The sequence below is a fragment of the Carassius carassius genome, chromosome 37 (assembly GCF_963082965.1).
Source record: "Carassius carassius chromosome 37, fCarCar2.1, whole genome shotgun sequence".
NCBI classification, from domain to species: Eukaryota; Metazoa; Chordata; class Actinopteri; order Cypriniformes; family Cyprinidae; genus Carassius; species Carassius carassius.
In genome coordinates, this window is record NC_081791.1 from 11254879 (window position 1) to 11272215 (window position 17337).

Consider the following 17337-nt stretch of genomic DNA (forward strand, 5'->3'; position numbering starts at 1 on the left):
TTAACAAATTGCTAATAATAACAGTCTGATAACTGTATTATATATAATACTGATAATAAAATTATAAAAACAACAATAATGATAATTCCTATTAATATTGTTAATATGTATAATAATACTAATAAATATATATAAAATCTATTTATAATAACAATTATTATTATTACTATTATTACATATTATGTGTTATAACAATTTGTGTATTAATATGTCACATTACAGAAGTAAAATAGGTTATGAATACTGCTTGATGTTTAAGATACTATGAAAATAATCATATTAATTATAATAGAACGGTGAATAAACATGTCCTATTGTAAAGTTACATTTATATCTAAATGTTGTTATCATTATCATCATTTTGTAGATATTCAAGATGTTCAAGTTGGTGCATGTGTGTGAAGTGACCCTGAGATGTAGCGTTGTGTTTTGTGATTGTCTTTGGCTTGGCTGAGGGCTTTGATCATGGCTCTGGATTGCTGCTGCTTGTGTGCGTCGGCTGCTGTGTTGGGCTGAAGTGCTGCTTGGTGGTGGTTTTGAGCAACAGCTTTGCATTTGTCTCTCTCTCTTTCTGTCTGTTGCGGGCCGCTCTCTGTCTCTCTAGCCTCGGGTTCTGGTTGAGGTGGTGGTTGGCTCTCCAGACCTGTTTCATGTGGTCTTGCACTATGTGAACCGCGGGGGCGTGGACGTGAGGGGGCGGGTCTCTGTGATCGAGGATGCCAGGCACTTCCTGTGCGGGAATTGTAAGTTTTTGATCACCCTTTGCTTTAATGATCTACCTTTGTCTATCTTTCCACCTTCCTCACTTAAATGCTCTCTAAGCTGGTGACTTCCTGCTTTCTTTACAAACCCTCCCTCTTCTCCCCATGTCCAAGACACACACTCACTGCAACCAGCATCTCAGATCGATCACATGATCACACCCATCTTGATCAGAAAGCCAGAGTTCAGGTCTTTAACACAGACCGTGTTGTGTGCTGTACATCCTCCCCTCCTCTTTCCCTCTCTCTCCTCTTCTCCTTGTCTTCCTTGTCCTTCATCTCAGAATACAGTTAAAATGATGGTGCACGTGCGTGAAGCAGACGTGTATCTCACGCGCTTCATCCTCAGATATGTAAACACCAGGTTGGCCGTGTCGAACGGTAAAATCACAGCCTATCAGAACAGCAGAAGAGGTACGTCTGATGGTTCGATGTGCAAGACTTTCATTCTGTCAGTGAACCCAAAGGAGAGATTTAGCAGACTGTTCTAGCTGCCCTTTTTGCACTTAACAAGCATTGGTCTGTATGGCTTATAAAGGTCACGCCATTGGTACAAATAAAAAGACTTAGAGCAAAGGGCAACATTTTCATTGAGACTTAATGAATTTGTCCTTATTTTATGATTTTACTTAATTTTTTATTTTATTTAATTTTTATTTAATTTTTAAAAGTGCATTGTGATTGGCCGAACACCGCAAGCATTTGTCGGAAATGTAACGGCCCTTTTCATAATCGCGAGCTTCATCTTTCAAAATAAATGTAAAGTTAATAATGTCCTCAGTTTTACCATCAGTTCAAGCCTAAAAGAGGAACAGAGTGGCGTGACAGACACAGAGATGAAGCTCGTATGTGTTTGAAGTACACAAGACACAGACGGTTAAGACAGCTGACTCCACTGTGTGATCCTCTCTCTCTCTCAAACACACACACACACACACACACGACGCGCAAAACTCTGCATTTGAACTGTGAAAAATAAATACTTAAACTAATAACAAATCATACTTACAGTAGCTGATTCAGAAGTGCCAGATTGTCGTAGCAAAGTCAGAATAACCTCCTCTCCCAGGTTCACGAAACGGTCATCCATTAAATGTGTTGCTGTTCTGTTGTAAGTAATCTTAAAGATTCCTAAATCCATCTACTTTCAGAAGGCCAAATAAAGTGCTTTTGCTTTCGTCTAGATACATACAGCATCTCTCTGTCATGGCTTCTTCAACACTAACTGAAGTTAACTGAAACAACGCTGCCTTTCTTTGCGTGAACATTTGGACGGCATTACCCAAATACTTCCACATAGTGACGTAGAGATGTGGGGCGTGTTTGAACCAGCCGTTTTGGGGGGCGTGGCATTGCCATAACTATGATAAAAGAATACCTCTTTGGTTTTGAGACTTTAGTCTTTGCAACTTCAGGGATCTTATTTATCAGCTTGTAACACTCCAACGAGAAAGGAAAACTTGAAATCACATCGTATGATCCCTTTAATTTACAAAATTTCAGAAGCTAAGTTATTTACACATTAAAAAATGTATTTAAAAAATGCATTATTTATCGAACTTTTATTTTTTTTTCATTTTATAATGATGCCATTGTTTGGCTACTGTAATAGTTATATAAAGTCTTATCATATGGAAGCAGTTCAAATTAGTTTCAATAGATATCAAATCTTTACACCGTTTTAATTTGCTAGTGCTTTTATGTGATTTTTAGAGTTTGGATATAATTCTTCCATCCCATTTCACTTTGAATGTATGGATACGAGCAGCTCGGACATTCTGCTAAACTTCTTTTGTGTTTCACAGGGAGAAAAAAGAACGTCCTCATGAGTAAATGAAGACAGCTTTTAATTCTAAATAAACTATTCTTTGAGTACAACAGTTGATATCTTGATCATGTTTAATAATTTATAAATATGTAACTTCATAGTTTGATTCATCCAGTGCTGTGACTCCATCCCCATAAAACAGGTTTCTATCCGTCTCTTTGCAGGCTCTGAGCAGTCCAAACAGATTGTCTTTGCACCCACTTCAGAACCTACATTTGTGAGCGTGCCTCAGAACAGCTTTGTGGAGCCATTTGTCTTGAACCCAGGAACCTGGACTGTGATTATTGAGGCGGAGGGCATTCTGCTGGTAGGACCCCTTCTTAAAGATGCTTTCAACATTATTTCTACGTAAACAAACCCAAACAAACTTTCTTTCTGCAGGACTACCTGGTGCTGTTGCCCAGTGCATATTACGAGGCTCCTATCCTGCAACTTCAAGTGACTGAACCCTGTTCATACATCAACACACAGGATTCCAGTCAAAAGTCAGTAGCACAGCAACTTTTTCTGTACATATATCGTGTGTATATGCACTGTGACTGAAGTAATCTGTCTTTATGTGTGTTCAGCTGTCTGCAGTACATGTATCTGTCTCTGGATGAGTTCCCATCCATCTCCAGCAATGATGCCAGCTGCAGGTCTGATAATCACCTGCCCAGACCCTGCCACACTGAAAAGATCACTCCTCGCCATCCCAGCATGGCCATCTGCAGTGGCAATGACGTAATATACTGTTTTCAGCATTCAAAATAATAAATGTTTCTTAAGCAGCAAACTAGCACATTAGAATGATTTCTGAAGGATCACGTGACTCTGAAGACTGGAGTAATGATGCTGGAAATTCAGCTTTACATCACTGGAATAAATGACATAATTAATTATATTACAATAGAAAACATTTACATTGTAATAATATTTCACAATATTTTGACTGCGGCCTTAATGACCAAACATTAAAAAAATCTTTGAACTGTAGTGAAAAAATATATAAAAGTCATATTTTTATACAAATAAAATCCTATTTGTGTGTTCAGATGAACGTCCAGCTGCGTGGTCGTGTTCCTGTTCCTGGAGAGTATGTGTTGGTGGTCGAGTACGCCAGTGAAGACCAGTTCCCTCAAACTTTCAATGTGTCTGTTAATTCACCGGGTGAAAGCACTCATCAAGAGCAAGTAACCCTGCTCCACTGCAAATACAGGTGTGTTTGTGTGACATTTGCCTTTTCTTTTGTTCTTCAGGTATTCACACTCAAGCTGAAGGGGTCATAATATGTACTTTTGGTTTTTACACTGAGCTGTATTCCTGCTATTTGTTTATTTTATAAGCTTTTGTTGCATCAGAACAGTCATATTTAGTTTACATTTTCACTCTCTCTGTCTGACTCATAGAATTAAACTGACTGTTTTTGACACTGTACCTTTAAGACTTTTACTTGACATTGTTTATGATTGGTTAGGCACTTTGCATGTACATTAACAATGAGTCATATTTAATGTTTTAATGGAACATCCCAACCACAATGAGGTTTAAATTTCGCCATATTCATCAGCTTTATTCTTTAAAAAGCATTGCATTTGCATGCCCTTTAATTCTTTTCGTTTTTCTTCAAACTCTGCATTTACTGATTGATTGTGTGTATGTGTTTCTGTGTATGTGTGTGTAGTTTCCTGTGCCGTGCCGTGTCTGTAGATGACAAGAAGCGTGTGGCGGTCTTCACTCTCTCCACAGAGGCTGATATCCTGCTTACCACAGACAGAAGCAGTTTTTTCCTTGTGAGAGGTTTTTTTTTCTGCTTGAATCTGCCATAAAAGGTATTTGTGTCCACTGCAAACACGCCATTTACACGTGATTTCCCTTCCAGCACAAAGTGTTCCTCATCCCTCGCGCTCAGTTCACCATGGAGTACCTGAAGCCCAGAGTTCACTGCATCAACACACATGGGCACTTCTCTCCAGACAGGTGACTAACACATACAACATCTACATCTTGAACTAAGACCCTGTTTAGACTACTTCATTTTCATTTTAAAATGGCAGCCACGACATCGTTTTCAAAAGTCTCAGTTTTGCTCCGTTTAGACTGAAACGCAACCCTGGAGTTTTCCAACTAAAACGGGGTCTGCAGCGTTTTCAAAAGTCTCTGTTTTCAAGGGTCGAAAAAACACTTTTTAAGCTATTTTATGAATCTAAGTGAAGAATATCTGTGTGTTATTTATCGCAGTAGTGTTTCTCCTGTTCATATTCATGTTTTATATTCTCTGTTGTCCAGCGGCTCCTGCATCCCGTCTCGTTTCCAGAATCCTCCTCAGTCTCTGGTCCTAAAAGAGGGTCAGGCTTCATCTGTGCTGGACTCGACATGGGCTTCAGCCCCCGATCCCAGCCTGTATGCAGACAGACCCATGACCTCCAGACCGCCAGCCGCTGCTGATAACAGTGAACACATGCTTCTGGATCCGAGTCAGGTACATCAGGCCCATTAAACTCTTATCTCATTGCATCTCTTACTGTTTCCCCTCTATTTATCCATCTGCTGTGCCTGTCTTGTAGTTTGTATCTTTCTGATATTTAAATGCTAATAAAAAGCACACTTCTGATGTTTGTTTATCTGCTTGCTTTCCCAGAATGCTGTAATGTATTCAGCACGCGTGCATGCGCTGGGCCGTTATGTGTTCGTCCTGCATTACCATCAACCCCTGCACCCAACTTACAACGTCCAGGTCCACATCAACGGAGGACGCATATGGCAGGGTGAGCAAATAGATTAATACAGACTCGCTCTTGACTTCTTCTTCTTTTTTTATCACTGACGATGCTTGTTTATGAACACTCACTGTTTGTATTTCAGGCCACGTCAATGCATCCTTTTGTCCTCATGGTTATGGTTGTCGTAGTGTTGTGATGTCTGAGAACCAGATCATCCTGGATGTGACGGACTATGAGGTCATCCTGACCCTGCGTGTTCCAGACAGAAGGACACTGTGGCTTGTGAGGGTCACTCCGATGTTTTACTGAAAGTAATATGAATTGACAATAACAATGACACTTCTTTTTCTCTTTTGTGTTTAAGGACTATGTGCTGGTGGTGCCAGAGAGTACTTACAGCTCCAGCTTTTTGTCTGAGGAGCCACTGGACAAATCCTACGACTTCATCAGCAACTGTGGTCAAAACAGCTTTTACATCAGGTATGATACTTCTCCATTTGTAAACTGTAGGAATGCACAAGATTAAAATTCTGGGTGATAATTATATTCATGTTAAGGCCTAAAAAAGGCCATAAATGAGTAAAATACATTGCAGATATTAAGATTCAATAAAGTTGTGTCTAATAAATATAAAAATAAAACACTTAAAACACACACACACACACACACACACAATTTTTCATTTTTTTAAATTATTTTTTACTTAAGTACAACTATTAAAAATCTTTTTTAGTAAATGAAATAAAGCTGAAATAACATTATATATGTATTATTATATGTAGAAATTAGAAATGTTTCCATGACTACTTCTGAAATAAAGCTAAATTAATAGCAAAAAAATAGCAAAATGTATAAAAATTAAATTAAATGAAAACTGAAAATATTAAAAATAAAAGCTCATTTATTCTACTAATGATTACTATAATTGTATAAAAAATACTAATAATACAAAAAAAACCACTGCTACTAGTAAATTTATGTTTACATAAAAACATAAGGATTTTGAACAATTTATTTTTGTAATATATAGTATGATATTTAATTTGAAATTTGCTAAAAATCACATTTAAGTATTATTGAAATATTAGTGCTTTTAAAAACTAACTTTAGAAGAGCGTTTTTAAATAATTACGTTAATGAATTACTAAAAACCGTAAAAATGGAAATGACGCGATTAAATATGCAACAATGTGTAATTCCAATAAATAAATCTCTAATACGGCTAATAATGTGATGCAGATATATTGTTCCTGAACATATCCTGATATATCAGTATTAAAGTGCCTGAACATTTCCTCTCTCTTCTCAGCCCGTCCACAGCGTCTCCGTTCTGTCGTAACTCTGCCGTGTCTCTGTCTGCGTTCTTCAATAACGGCGCTGTGCCCTGCGGCTGTCATGAGGTGGGCGCTGAGAGCGATACCTGCGAGACCTTCGGAGGACAGTGCAAGTGCAGACCCAACGTGATTGGCCGAGACTGTTCCCAGTGTGCCACGGGATACTACGGCTTCCCCAACTGTAGACGTGAGTGTCCCCAACCACGTGGAGGAACGATGGATGGATGGATGGATGGATGGCTGATATTTTTTCTTTTCCTCTCTAGCATGTAACTGTGGCACTCGTCTGTGTGAGCCGGTGACGGGCGAGTGCATCTGTCCTCCAAGGACCCTGCTTCCAGAATGTGTCACCTGTGAACCCCAGACGTTCGGCTGCCATCCTCTGGTGGGCTGTGAGATGTGCAACTGCTCCAGGCCTGGAGTGGCTTCACTGGAAGTCGGCTGTGACACACACAACGGCCAGTGCAGGTACAGAACTGCAGGACACAAACACACACACACACACATATATATAAACTACATGCGATGGCTCATGGGGTCGACTTTCTAAGAATCTGAATATACAGTATATTCCACATGAACACATGATAGGTAAAAATTGATAGGCTGAATGCACTGTAAGTCGCTTTGGATAAAAGCGTCTGCTAAATGCATGAATTTAAATTTAAATATACCGAATATATGTTGTATGAACAACATGAAGCAACATGATTTTTCCTTTCTGGCCCATCAAGGACTTTAGGCAAGGCAGTTAAGCACTTTTCCCAGGTTATAGTATATTTGACCTTATCCCTCACTCCTGTGAGAGTTCTTCTGACATCTCTTTTCCTTCCCAACTGCACCTTTTCTTCTCATAACCATATTATTTCTTCATCATAATTCTCTATCAGTGAAATTTGTGAGACTAAACGTGTCTGCTGTCTGAAGTCAAGTCGTTTGGATTGGAATGGAGTTAATGGAGTGTTTACAACTGACCTTTTACGCCTGAGCCAAACACTTCTCTGTGAAGCTCTGCCTGAAGGACTGATATTATTAACCACTGTCTCTGGTTCTAACAATACTGTCTATATAAGGATTAAGTGCTGGAATTCCAGAGGTATTTATTTTTAGGAGATTTTATTTCAGTCCATTGGCTGCACGTCCCCTCATTAAGCATTGTTTAAAATCCAGAGGCAGGCAGCTTTTGAGCTGCTGTGACTGTGAGCTGCACAATCTCTCCAGCGTTTCTGTATGTCATAGATTATAACTGTTCATGCATGATCCATTGAGGTCTATAACTATAACTGGATAAATGAACAATAACTATGGCAGTTTGCTTAGATATAGTGGGGAAAAGAATGCATTAGGCCCGAGCCAAGAGCTTGTTTTTGGACTGGGTTTGGTAGAGTGCAATGCCCATATTTTGGGTCACATTTCTTAACCACATTCCCTCTTTCACATGAAAGCTTGTTGGTTTCGTCTTGACATGATAGGAGCACTGCTACAATACATACATATATATTTTGTGTTATCTGCATCATGCCAAAGCACATAATTCCCTCCTCAGGTGCAGGAACAACATCGTTGGCCGTCAGTGTGACAGGTGTGCCCCAGGTTTTTATGGATACCCCAACTGCAGACCATGTGACTGCAGCGAGGCGGGAACTGAGAAAGATGTCTGTGACTCCATCACCGGACGCTGTTTATGCAAGGTGCCCCTCTCCTATCATATGTGAATATTACAGTAATGTTATAATATAGCTTTCAGGTTCTCCCTCATCTGTTATTTCAATGATGTGTCTGCTCTCTCTCGCAGGAAAATGTGGAAGGCTCTCGCTGTGACCAGTGCAAACTGGGAACGTTTCATTTGGACCCCACTAATACTAAAGGCTGCACCAAGTGCTTCTGCTTTGGAGCCACTGACCGCTGCCACAGCTCGGACAAACGGAGGAGTGAGGTACTCTACTGAGGATAAAGAGTGTTGTTTATCAAATAAAGAAATCATTCACCTTTCTACATGCGCACATTCATTACTGTTTCAAAAGTTTGAAATATTATTATAATTTGATACAATTTTCTATATTAATGCATTTTAAAATGTAATTTATTCCTGTGACATCAAACCTGAATGTTCAGCAGTCTTCAGCGTCACATGATCCTTCAGAAACCAGTCTAATATGATGATTTGCTGTTCGAGAAGCTTTTCTTATTATCAGTGTTGAAAACAGTTGCTGATTCATATTTTTGCAGAAACTGTAAACATTATAAATGTATTACTGCCACTATTGATCAATTTAACGGATTCTTATTGAATAAAAGCTTTCATTGAAAAAAAAACCATCTGATTCTGCCTAAACAATATAATATACTAAATTTTGAACACATATATGATAAAAAGTGAGATATTAAGCTTACCTATTCTTATCTGTCCATAAATGTTTGTAGTTTGTAGCAATGTACCTGTAAAGATTTGTCAACTGGTAAGCATTTTTGATATTTTTATCATGGTACCAGTCACAGTACAAAATTATATTAATCATATTTTACCATCTTTCTGTTGAGTTGTCACAGGCTACATACAAAGACATGCATACAGCATGAAGTACACACCAATGACCGGTTCTTTTAAAGGGATATTTCACCCAAAAATTAAAATTCGGTCATTAATTACTCACCCTCATGTAATTTCAAACCCACGAGACTTTCATTCATCTTCAGAACACAAATCAAGATATTTTTGATGAAATCCGAGAGCTTTCTGACCCTCCATAGACAGCAACACAGCTGACACGTTCAAGTCCCAGAAAGATAGTTAGGACATCGTTATTATAATCACACGAAAAGTATTCATATGAAACGTTTTCATAATGTTAGTTGAACCACTGATGACACATTAACTATTTTAACGATGTCTTTACTATCTTTCTGGCCTTTAAATGAGGGAGTTGTGTTGCGGGTCAGAAAGCTCTCGGATTTCATCAAAAATATCTCGATTTGTGTTTTGAAGATGAACAAAGGTCTTATGTGTTTGGAACGACATGAGGGTGAGTAATTAATGACAGAAATTTCATTTTCAACCTCCCCTTTAATATATCATTAAAAAGACCCGTATATTACAAATCTTTCACTAAAAAGCAGTTACAAAATCAACATCTGACTTGCTTGAACTACAGGTTGTCATTCTTTTCAGTGAACATTTGTGTCCTAGATAAAAATGAATTCAGTGTAACTACTGACTGCAATAACATTTAACTGATGTCTTTGCTTTACTCTGTGCACCCCTACAGATCATGGACATGGCTGGCTGGATGCTATTGAGAAGTGACAGACAGGAAGTTCCCGTGTCCACGTATCTCGATCAAGATCTGGTGGAGGCTGATCTGAGTGACGTACCCGACGTCTCGCAGGACCTCCACTGGCACGCTCCTCGCGCTTACCTCGGCGATAAAGTGAGTCCACAGCTATCTGTCATGAATCTTCTACACCTAGGCTTTCTATCCTATATGAGTCTTATTATGACAACATGGCAGCTGTTGTGACATATGTTTCCACCGAGCTTATGGGTTAGCCGGTGGTCAGACAGTCGGGGGCCAGGCAGACAGCTGAACTGAATTTCCATCAGATAACTCAGATTAATGCTACAGGAAACATGAGGGTCAGACAAACAATCTGATAACTCATGCACACCTTGTTTAGGCTGGTGCTAAATGTTGTTGATGAACACAGGCTTAGTGCAGTCTTAAGTTGCTTTAGAAATCTTGTCTTAAGCTGTTTTTGTCTTTTCTTTTCTATGTGTACGTGTAGGTGTCATCCTACGGAGGCTATCTGCGCTACCGCTTACATACACAGACCATGAGAGGTGATGCTTTTCTGATCACTGAGACCACACGGCCTGATGTTATACTCAAGGTACTAGATCAGAGAGTCTCCTTAACTCCAGTTTACCAGTTGAGAAGTCTTTACTCGAGGCCTAACTGAAAGTCTTTGTGTGCAGGGGAATCAGATGACTCTGGTGTACATGGAAAGAGAGTATTCCTCTCCTGAAGACACTCACGAGGGCATCGTTCACCTGGTGGAGGTGAAGAGCTCAAAAGTTTAAAAAAAGAAGTCTTTACAAAATAATTCTGCAGATGCACAGTTGTTGCAATTCAAGTTTCCTCTTTGTCATTGCAGGAGAGTTTCAGGCATGCTCAGACGGGGAACTCAGTGTCCCGTGAGGAGCTGATGATGGTGTTGGTGGCGCTGGAGTCACTGCAGATCAGAGCGCTGCACTCTCAGTCTGCTCAGTCTGTGTCGCTGCGTGCTGCTGTGCTGGAGGGGGCCGACAACCTGCCCTCTGGTCGCCATGCAAACAACGTCGAAATTTGTCTCTGCCCTGGACACTATCTAGGAGACTCCTGTCAGGTAGTGTGCTTTAACAAAAAAATAAAATAAATAAATGAAAAATATGTGCTATGTAATTTCTAATAAATAGCCAATATGCTAAAAGTATGCATGCTGATAAGCAACTAGTTAATAGTGAGTATTGGTCCCTATACTAAAGTGTTGCCAGTTAATTAATTAATTTATCAACAAAGAATATTTAATGTATTTTTTATAAAAAAAATATTGAATTGTGTTGTATACAATTATAATTATTTATGCAATTATATACATTTTTTAATCTGTTATACATTTAAAAAAAAATACTAGACAAAACTAGCTACATTTAACACGCTTATGTTACATTTTTATATTAAATAGCTATATACCTAACTTCTCTCTCTCTCAAGAAGTGCTTTTATTGTTTTATAAAATGGTATGAATACTTGCAATTCACGTACAAGACATACAAAAAACAAGACAAACAGAAAATGTTTATTTATTACATGTTATTACCCTTCCAATCAGAAATACAGATTAATGGAAAACAAGTCATTATTAAAAGAGTGTTGTTGAATTGTGGGTTCTGATATAAATCTCCTTCACTCAGAAATGTGCTCCAGGCTACTTTAGAGACACTAAAGGGCTGTTCCTCGGGAAGTGTGTCCCCTGTAACTGTAACGGTCACTCTGATGAGTGTCTGGATGGCTCTGGCATATGTGTGGTGAGTCATGTACAAATCACATCACACACTCAAACATGGACAATATATAGCTATTTCAGATTCCACTGGGTATAGTAAAATGCCTAACTTCATGGAAAACAAAATCTAATAAAGGTTTAAGATCCTGGGAAAGAGCTCTCAAAGTTCCAGATGGATGTTGGAACACAACTTGGAGATTCAGTTGGAGTGTTTTCTGAAGATGTAACTCTTCATCCGCAGAACTGCCGCCATAATACCGCTGGAAATCATTGTGAGCAGTGCCTGGGTGGTTTTCATGGGAACAACAGTGTTGATGGCCACGCGGTGTCCTGCTCCAGCTGCCCCTGTCCGCTGCGAGTGGCTTCAAACAAGTGCGTTTGTCTTATTTCATCATCTGTACCACTAATTTACTATTTCCTGTTCGTCTCAGACCTTTTTTCTTAGTCTTTCTCCTGGTGATTTGCTTGAAATGTAATGTCACAGTGTATTTTTTTTCTTCCTGGTTTCTTCTTTTACTCCCAGTAAGAGCTGATTTTAGTGCTGGATATCCCAGCATCCCTCATTCTCAAATTAAAGGATGTCATCTGTTTGATCTTGTTATCAGTTTTGCCATTCGCTGTGTGGAGAAGCCCAATCATATGCAGTGTCTATGTAGGCCTGGCTATGCTGGATCCATGTGTGAGAGGTAAGTTATGAAGCTTATCGTTATTGTTATTTAATCAATACATTTTTTTTTTAATTTATTACAATTTGCCATAATAATAAATACAAATAAAAATGCAATAAAAATTAAATTAAATAATTAAAATGTTTCAATTATAATTTTCATATTAAATAAAAAAAAATATATACATTTATAAATTATAAAAAATATTATTATTATTATTAGATTGGATAAAAGCATCTGATAAAATTTGATTAAATGTAAATGTAATTACTGTCATTTAGAAAAATATGTAAATCAATGAAAATTACCCTTTTTTTTTTTTTATTTTTTTTTTTTTTTTTTTACCTAATACAGATGTGCACCAGGCTACTATGGAAACCCAATGGTAATTGGCAGCACATGCCAGCCGTGCAACTGCAACGGAAACTCAGACCCCAACATGCTGTTCAGCGACTGCCACCCATTGACGGGCGAGTGTCAGAGCTGCATGCACAACTCCGCCGGGCCGCACTGTGAGATCTGCGCCCTGGGTTTCTACGGGGATGCCATCACTGCCAAGAACTGCACTCGTAAGACACATTTATACACAATTTTATCCAATCTGGTTGGTATTTCCTGTATTCAGAGAACTCTCATGATAGTCTTATTTCCCACCTGTATTACCCAGGATGCAACTGTTCTCCTTGTGGCACTGAACGTTGTGACCCTCACTCGGGACAGTGCCACTGTAAGCCTGGTGTGCTGGGAGCCCACTGTGACCGCTGTGAGGTATGTCTGCTCGTCTGTTTTGTCTTCATCTATTGTTTCGTCTCGGAGGTTGATGGTGATTTTGTTTTGTTTAGGATGGGGCATTTGGCTTTGATACCTGCTCTGGTTGCCGTAAGTGTGATTGTGAAGCAGCAGCAGCGTTGGTTCAGCCTTGTGACCCTGTTAACGGGACGTGTGCCTGTCAGCCTGGGGTTAATGGACCCAACTGCCGCCAGTGTGCTCCAGGTTACTGGGGCTACAGCCCTGATGGCTGCAAGAGTGAGTCAAACATACACATGCACACTGCAGGAATATGGAATATGGTTCATTATGAGTTGAATTTATTGATGTATTTGTGTGTGGTCTGTAGAGTGTGAGTGTAGAGGAGGCCGCTGTGACCCTCGCACAGGAGAGTGTCACTGTGCTGCAGGTATGACGGGGAAGCAGTGTGACACGTGTCTTAATAAATACAGCATCCCTGTGCATCATGGAGCAGATGTGCACTGTCAGCGTGAGTACTGCATCAATGGACACACTTCATTCATTCACTCATACCTCATCCATTCGCTCACTTATTTGTTATCAGTTACACTACTGTTCAAATGCTGTGCGTTCTGTTTTTAGCCTGTGACAGCTGTGTGATAGTGCTGCTAGAGGATATGGACAAGGTGAACCAACGTTATCAGTCCATTGCCCATCAGCTGAGCAGCCTCAATGCCAGCTCAGTCGCCTGGGGTCAACTGAACCGCCTTAATGCGTCCATTCAGGACATTGCTGTGAGTCTCTCTCTCACACACACACGCACATAAACACTCTCTGACTCTGTATTAGGACTTTTAGAATTTACTACTGTGTTTGCCCCACTTTAACTTTTAGTTATGTGTAGTATTATTATTGCAACTATATCTTTATGCCCTAGAATGCCATAAAAAACTACAACAGCACATTGGACAAGAGCAGGAACCAGGCCAGTATGCTGGAGGGAGAGCTGCAAAACATTGACTTCGATATTAAAGAGTTAGAGGAGAAGGTATGAGAAAATATCTTCTGATCAACAAAATATTTTTTTGCTGTTTTCAATCAATGTGTAAAAAGGACTTGTGTCTGTGTTTCAGGCCTCGGCCACACAAAAGAAAGGCAATGCTGTAGAGGACAGCACTAACTCCACACACACTAGAGCTCAAGACCTGCTTGGATTCATTAAAGGCATCATGGGAGATGTGCAAGGTATGAGTGTAATAAAGAAAAGAAATGTATTCAACGCACATTCAACTGACAACATTTCCGCATCTGCTCAGATATTTTACTGCAGATGAACCGGACAGCGCAGAACGAGACCAACGTAATCGAAGAGAACGAACTGGCTAGAAAAATAGCAGAGGTGGAGTCCATGCTCAGAGACATGCGCTTCAGGAGCTTCGACTTCCAGACTAAACTAGCAGAAAATGAGCTGGACCAGGCCAACAAGTGTGAGTGATGGGACAGAGTTTATAAGAAATGTCTACCAACCTCAGGCTTTTTCATTTTATTCTGTAACAGCATGGGACTGTCATGCATGTAACTGATCATTTTAGAACCTTCTAAGCTTATGACCCTATATAAATACTTGATTTTGGATTTTGGTAGCCTTTATACTGTACTCTGTATAACTATATATTATAAACATATTTTTAATGCATAAAGTTTGCTTTGTAATGCACATTATAATGCATTATATGATCTTGCAAGTAAATATAATCCCAGTTATAATACATTATACTTAAAGGAACAAAAATCTAGAACAAATAAAAATTAAAAGCCTGCACTTTTGTATTGCCATTTATAAGTGCTACATGTTTTGAGATGGTAGACCTTGTCCTTCACAGTTGTTGTCTCTCTGTAGTGGTAGATCGTGTGAAAAATGAGATTGCAAACCGGACTCTAAATAATGAGGCTTTGGCAGAGAACATCAGAAACAAACTGAACCAGTTCAATCAGCAGCTGATGGACCTGAGAGACGCTATGAATGAGGCCGTCAAAAACACAGCAAACGCCACAGAGGCCAACAACATTAACCAGAAACGCCTGGAGGAGTTGCAGGTATTTATATAAACACATGCACATACACAGGATTGAAACAAAATACCAACTTTAAGAGACAGAGTTTGAGTTCAAATGGCCACACATCAAAGGAAGAGGGTTAGTAGAATTGCCATATGAATAAATGAATTTCTCTGATTTTGTAGAATACCGTAAATAACCTGCTGAAGAAGCAGAAGGAGGTGGAGAACCAGCTTCAGATGGCAGAGGATGATGTGACGCAGGTCAACGACCTCCTCTCCATGCTCCAGGACTCTAAAGAGGTACATATGTACAGGAACAGTACTCTTGTGTATGCAGATTCGAATATAGCATTTCTGTGTGTTCTAAATGAAGCTCACGGAGCTCATTCTTGTACGCATCCATGCTGTGTGCTCTCTATCAGGACTATGAGCGTCTGGCTGCTCAGTTGGATGGAGCGAGGCAGCCTCTAGCGGAGAAGGTTCAGAAATACGCTCCCTCCGCCAGTAAAATTTCCCTGGTGGAAGCTGCAGAGAAACACGCTGAAATGCTGGACCAGCTCGCCAGTAATCTTTCCAGGTAGAGTGGTCGACTTACATTGGGTTTTAATGAGCAATTCTGATGCCAGATGCAAGCAGGGTGACTGATGAATTCCATCCTACATAATTAAAGGCTCCACAAACTTGCTGAACTGAACAAATATTTTTTCACTATATTTTATATAATTACTGGACACAATAAAATGCAATTAACACAGCAATTTTTTATATTTAACACATTTCATATACAATCATAATTCAAAAGTGCTTTACACACAAAAAAAATATTTTAAAATAGCATGCAAATTACCATGGAATGAAAAAGAAAAATGTATTTTGAATTTAATTAAATAATTTTGAAGTTAAATTAAAAAAGAAGCAATGCATTCATCATCGATTGACAGGTACATTTTGAGACAGACCTGAGTAACTGTCATGTCTGTTAACCAGCCAACAAGCCAATTCCTGAATTTTAATCAATATATGCCAGCTTGGTTATATAATGCACATTCTTCTACTCTCTATTATGACCTCCTCTAATATGATGAAAGTATATTTAAATTGTGGCCTTGTGTTTGTTGTTGTGCAGTCTAATATCTGGTTTCAATCGAGACGGTTTCCTACAGCGTGCTCTGAACGCATCTCGAGCATACACTGACATTTCAAACAGCGTGCTGGAAGCTGAGACTGCAGCTAAGAAAGCCAGTGAAGCTGCTACTGAGGCTCTGGAGGTACAGTCAATGCATGCACATCAATGCATCTTAACTGCTCCGAAAACATGAGGAAGTGACACACGTTTATTGATCTAGAACATAAAGGACAAAGACCTGCCCCTACAAGCTGCTGCACTGAAGAATAAGAGTAATGAGCTTGTGAAGGAAGCAGAGGAACTGAATAACAGCAGTCAAAGTAAGAACAGCAGCTCGTTCTTCTTTCAATGTAGGCCTGCATCTGTGATGTTGTGAACCTCGGTCTAATGCAGGCCATTACTATATCCTTGGCAGGTCTAAAGCCACGTGTGGACTCAGTACAGAAAAGTTTGCAGGATGCTGAAAAGAAAAAGGAGAAGATGCTCCAAGACCTAAAGAAGATTCAGAATAGCCTCAATGCCAGTCGAGGTCAGAGCTCAAAGACCTTAGTCTTCATTGTGTTCATCGTGATCTAACTAATAACCAGCTAACTGCCAAATAAATACATTACCATTTAAAAGTTTGGGGTTGATAAGATTTTTTTTTTATAGATTTTGGAAAGACTTATCTTGTGCTCATCATTTATTTGATCAAAATACAATATTTTCTATTGTTTGTGTTTTCAAATGTAATTTATTCCTGTGATGCTCATCATTACTCCAGTCTTCAGTGTCACATGATCCTTCAGGAATCTGATTTGCTGCTCAAGAAACATTTCTTTCTATGTTTAAACATTTTTGTAGAGATTTTTTGATGCATAGAAAGTTCAAAAGAACATAATTTATTTGAAATAGAAATTGCTTCCTTGTAAATGCATTTACTTTCACTTTTTATCAATTTAATGCATCCTTGCTGAATGAAAGAATTAGACTTTATTTTTTTTTAATACTGCCTGCAAACTTTTAAACGCTGTTACATATATTGTCTGTCAAGCTTAATTGAATAAAAAGCATGACCTAAACATTGTCATTCAAATGTGTTGAGAT

The 17337-nt window shown here is 39.1% G+C and overlaps 1 protein-coding gene across 2 annotated transcripts in view; it reads left to right on the forward strand.

Annotated features, from left to right (window-relative positions):
- Window positions 1-17337, forward strand: part of LOC132117995 (laminin subunit alpha-5-like) — a 77919-nt gene that overhangs the window by 43757 nt on the left and 16825 nt on the right. Inside the window, exons 23-58 of one of the 2 annotated variants that reach the window (XM_059527446.1) lie at window positions 605-743; window positions 2754-2896; window positions 2971-3074; window positions 3159-3312; window positions 3624-3787; window positions 4253-4361; window positions 4451-4548; window positions 4858-5050; window positions 5210-5336; window positions 5434-5573; window positions 5656-5771; window positions 6601-6812; window positions 6892-7093; window positions 8172-8316; window positions 8421-8561; window positions 9892-10053; window positions 10409-10513; window positions 10599-10682; window positions 10778-11008; window positions 11577-11690; window positions 11910-12040; window positions 12274-12354; window positions 12691-12905; window positions 13004-13104; window positions 13179-13362; window positions 13454-13594; window positions 13708-13859; window positions 14003-14113; window positions 14199-14310; window positions 14382-14552; window positions 14966-15162; window positions 15309-15425; window positions 15548-15702; window positions 16252-16393; window positions 16472-16571; window positions 16667-16780. In XM_059527446.1, the coding sequence (XP_059383429.1) occupies window positions 605-743; window positions 2754-2896; window positions 2971-3074; window positions 3159-3312; window positions 3624-3787; window positions 4253-4361; window positions 4451-4548; window positions 4858-5050; window positions 5210-5336; window positions 5434-5573; window positions 5656-5771; window positions 6601-6812; window positions 6892-7093; window positions 8172-8316; window positions 8421-8561; window positions 9892-10053; window positions 10409-10513; window positions 10599-10682; window positions 10778-11008; window positions 11577-11690; window positions 11910-12040; window positions 12274-12354; window positions 12691-12905; window positions 13004-13104; window positions 13179-13362; window positions 13454-13594; window positions 13708-13859; window positions 14003-14113; window positions 14199-14310; window positions 14382-14552; window positions 14966-15162; window positions 15309-15425; window positions 15548-15702; window positions 16252-16393; window positions 16472-16571; window positions 16667-16780 (5107 nt within the window). Of the gene's footprint in view, window positions 1-604; window positions 744-1045; window positions 1176-2753; window positions 2897-2970; window positions 3075-3158; window positions 3313-3623; window positions 3788-4252; window positions 4362-4450; window positions 4549-4857; window positions 5051-5209; window positions 5337-5433; window positions 5574-5655; window positions 5772-6600; window positions 6813-6891; window positions 7094-8171; window positions 8317-8420; window positions 8562-9891; window positions 10054-10408; window positions 10514-10598; window positions 10683-10777; window positions 11009-11576; window positions 11691-11909; window positions 12041-12273; window positions 12355-12690; window positions 12906-13003; window positions 13105-13178; window positions 13363-13453; window positions 13595-13707; window positions 13860-14002; window positions 14114-14198; window positions 14311-14381; window positions 14553-14965; window positions 15163-15308; window positions 15426-15547; window positions 15703-16251; window positions 16394-16471; window positions 16572-16666; window positions 16781-17337 lie in introns of both variants that reach the window. The other variant, XM_059527447.1, reaches the window with a different exon arrangement.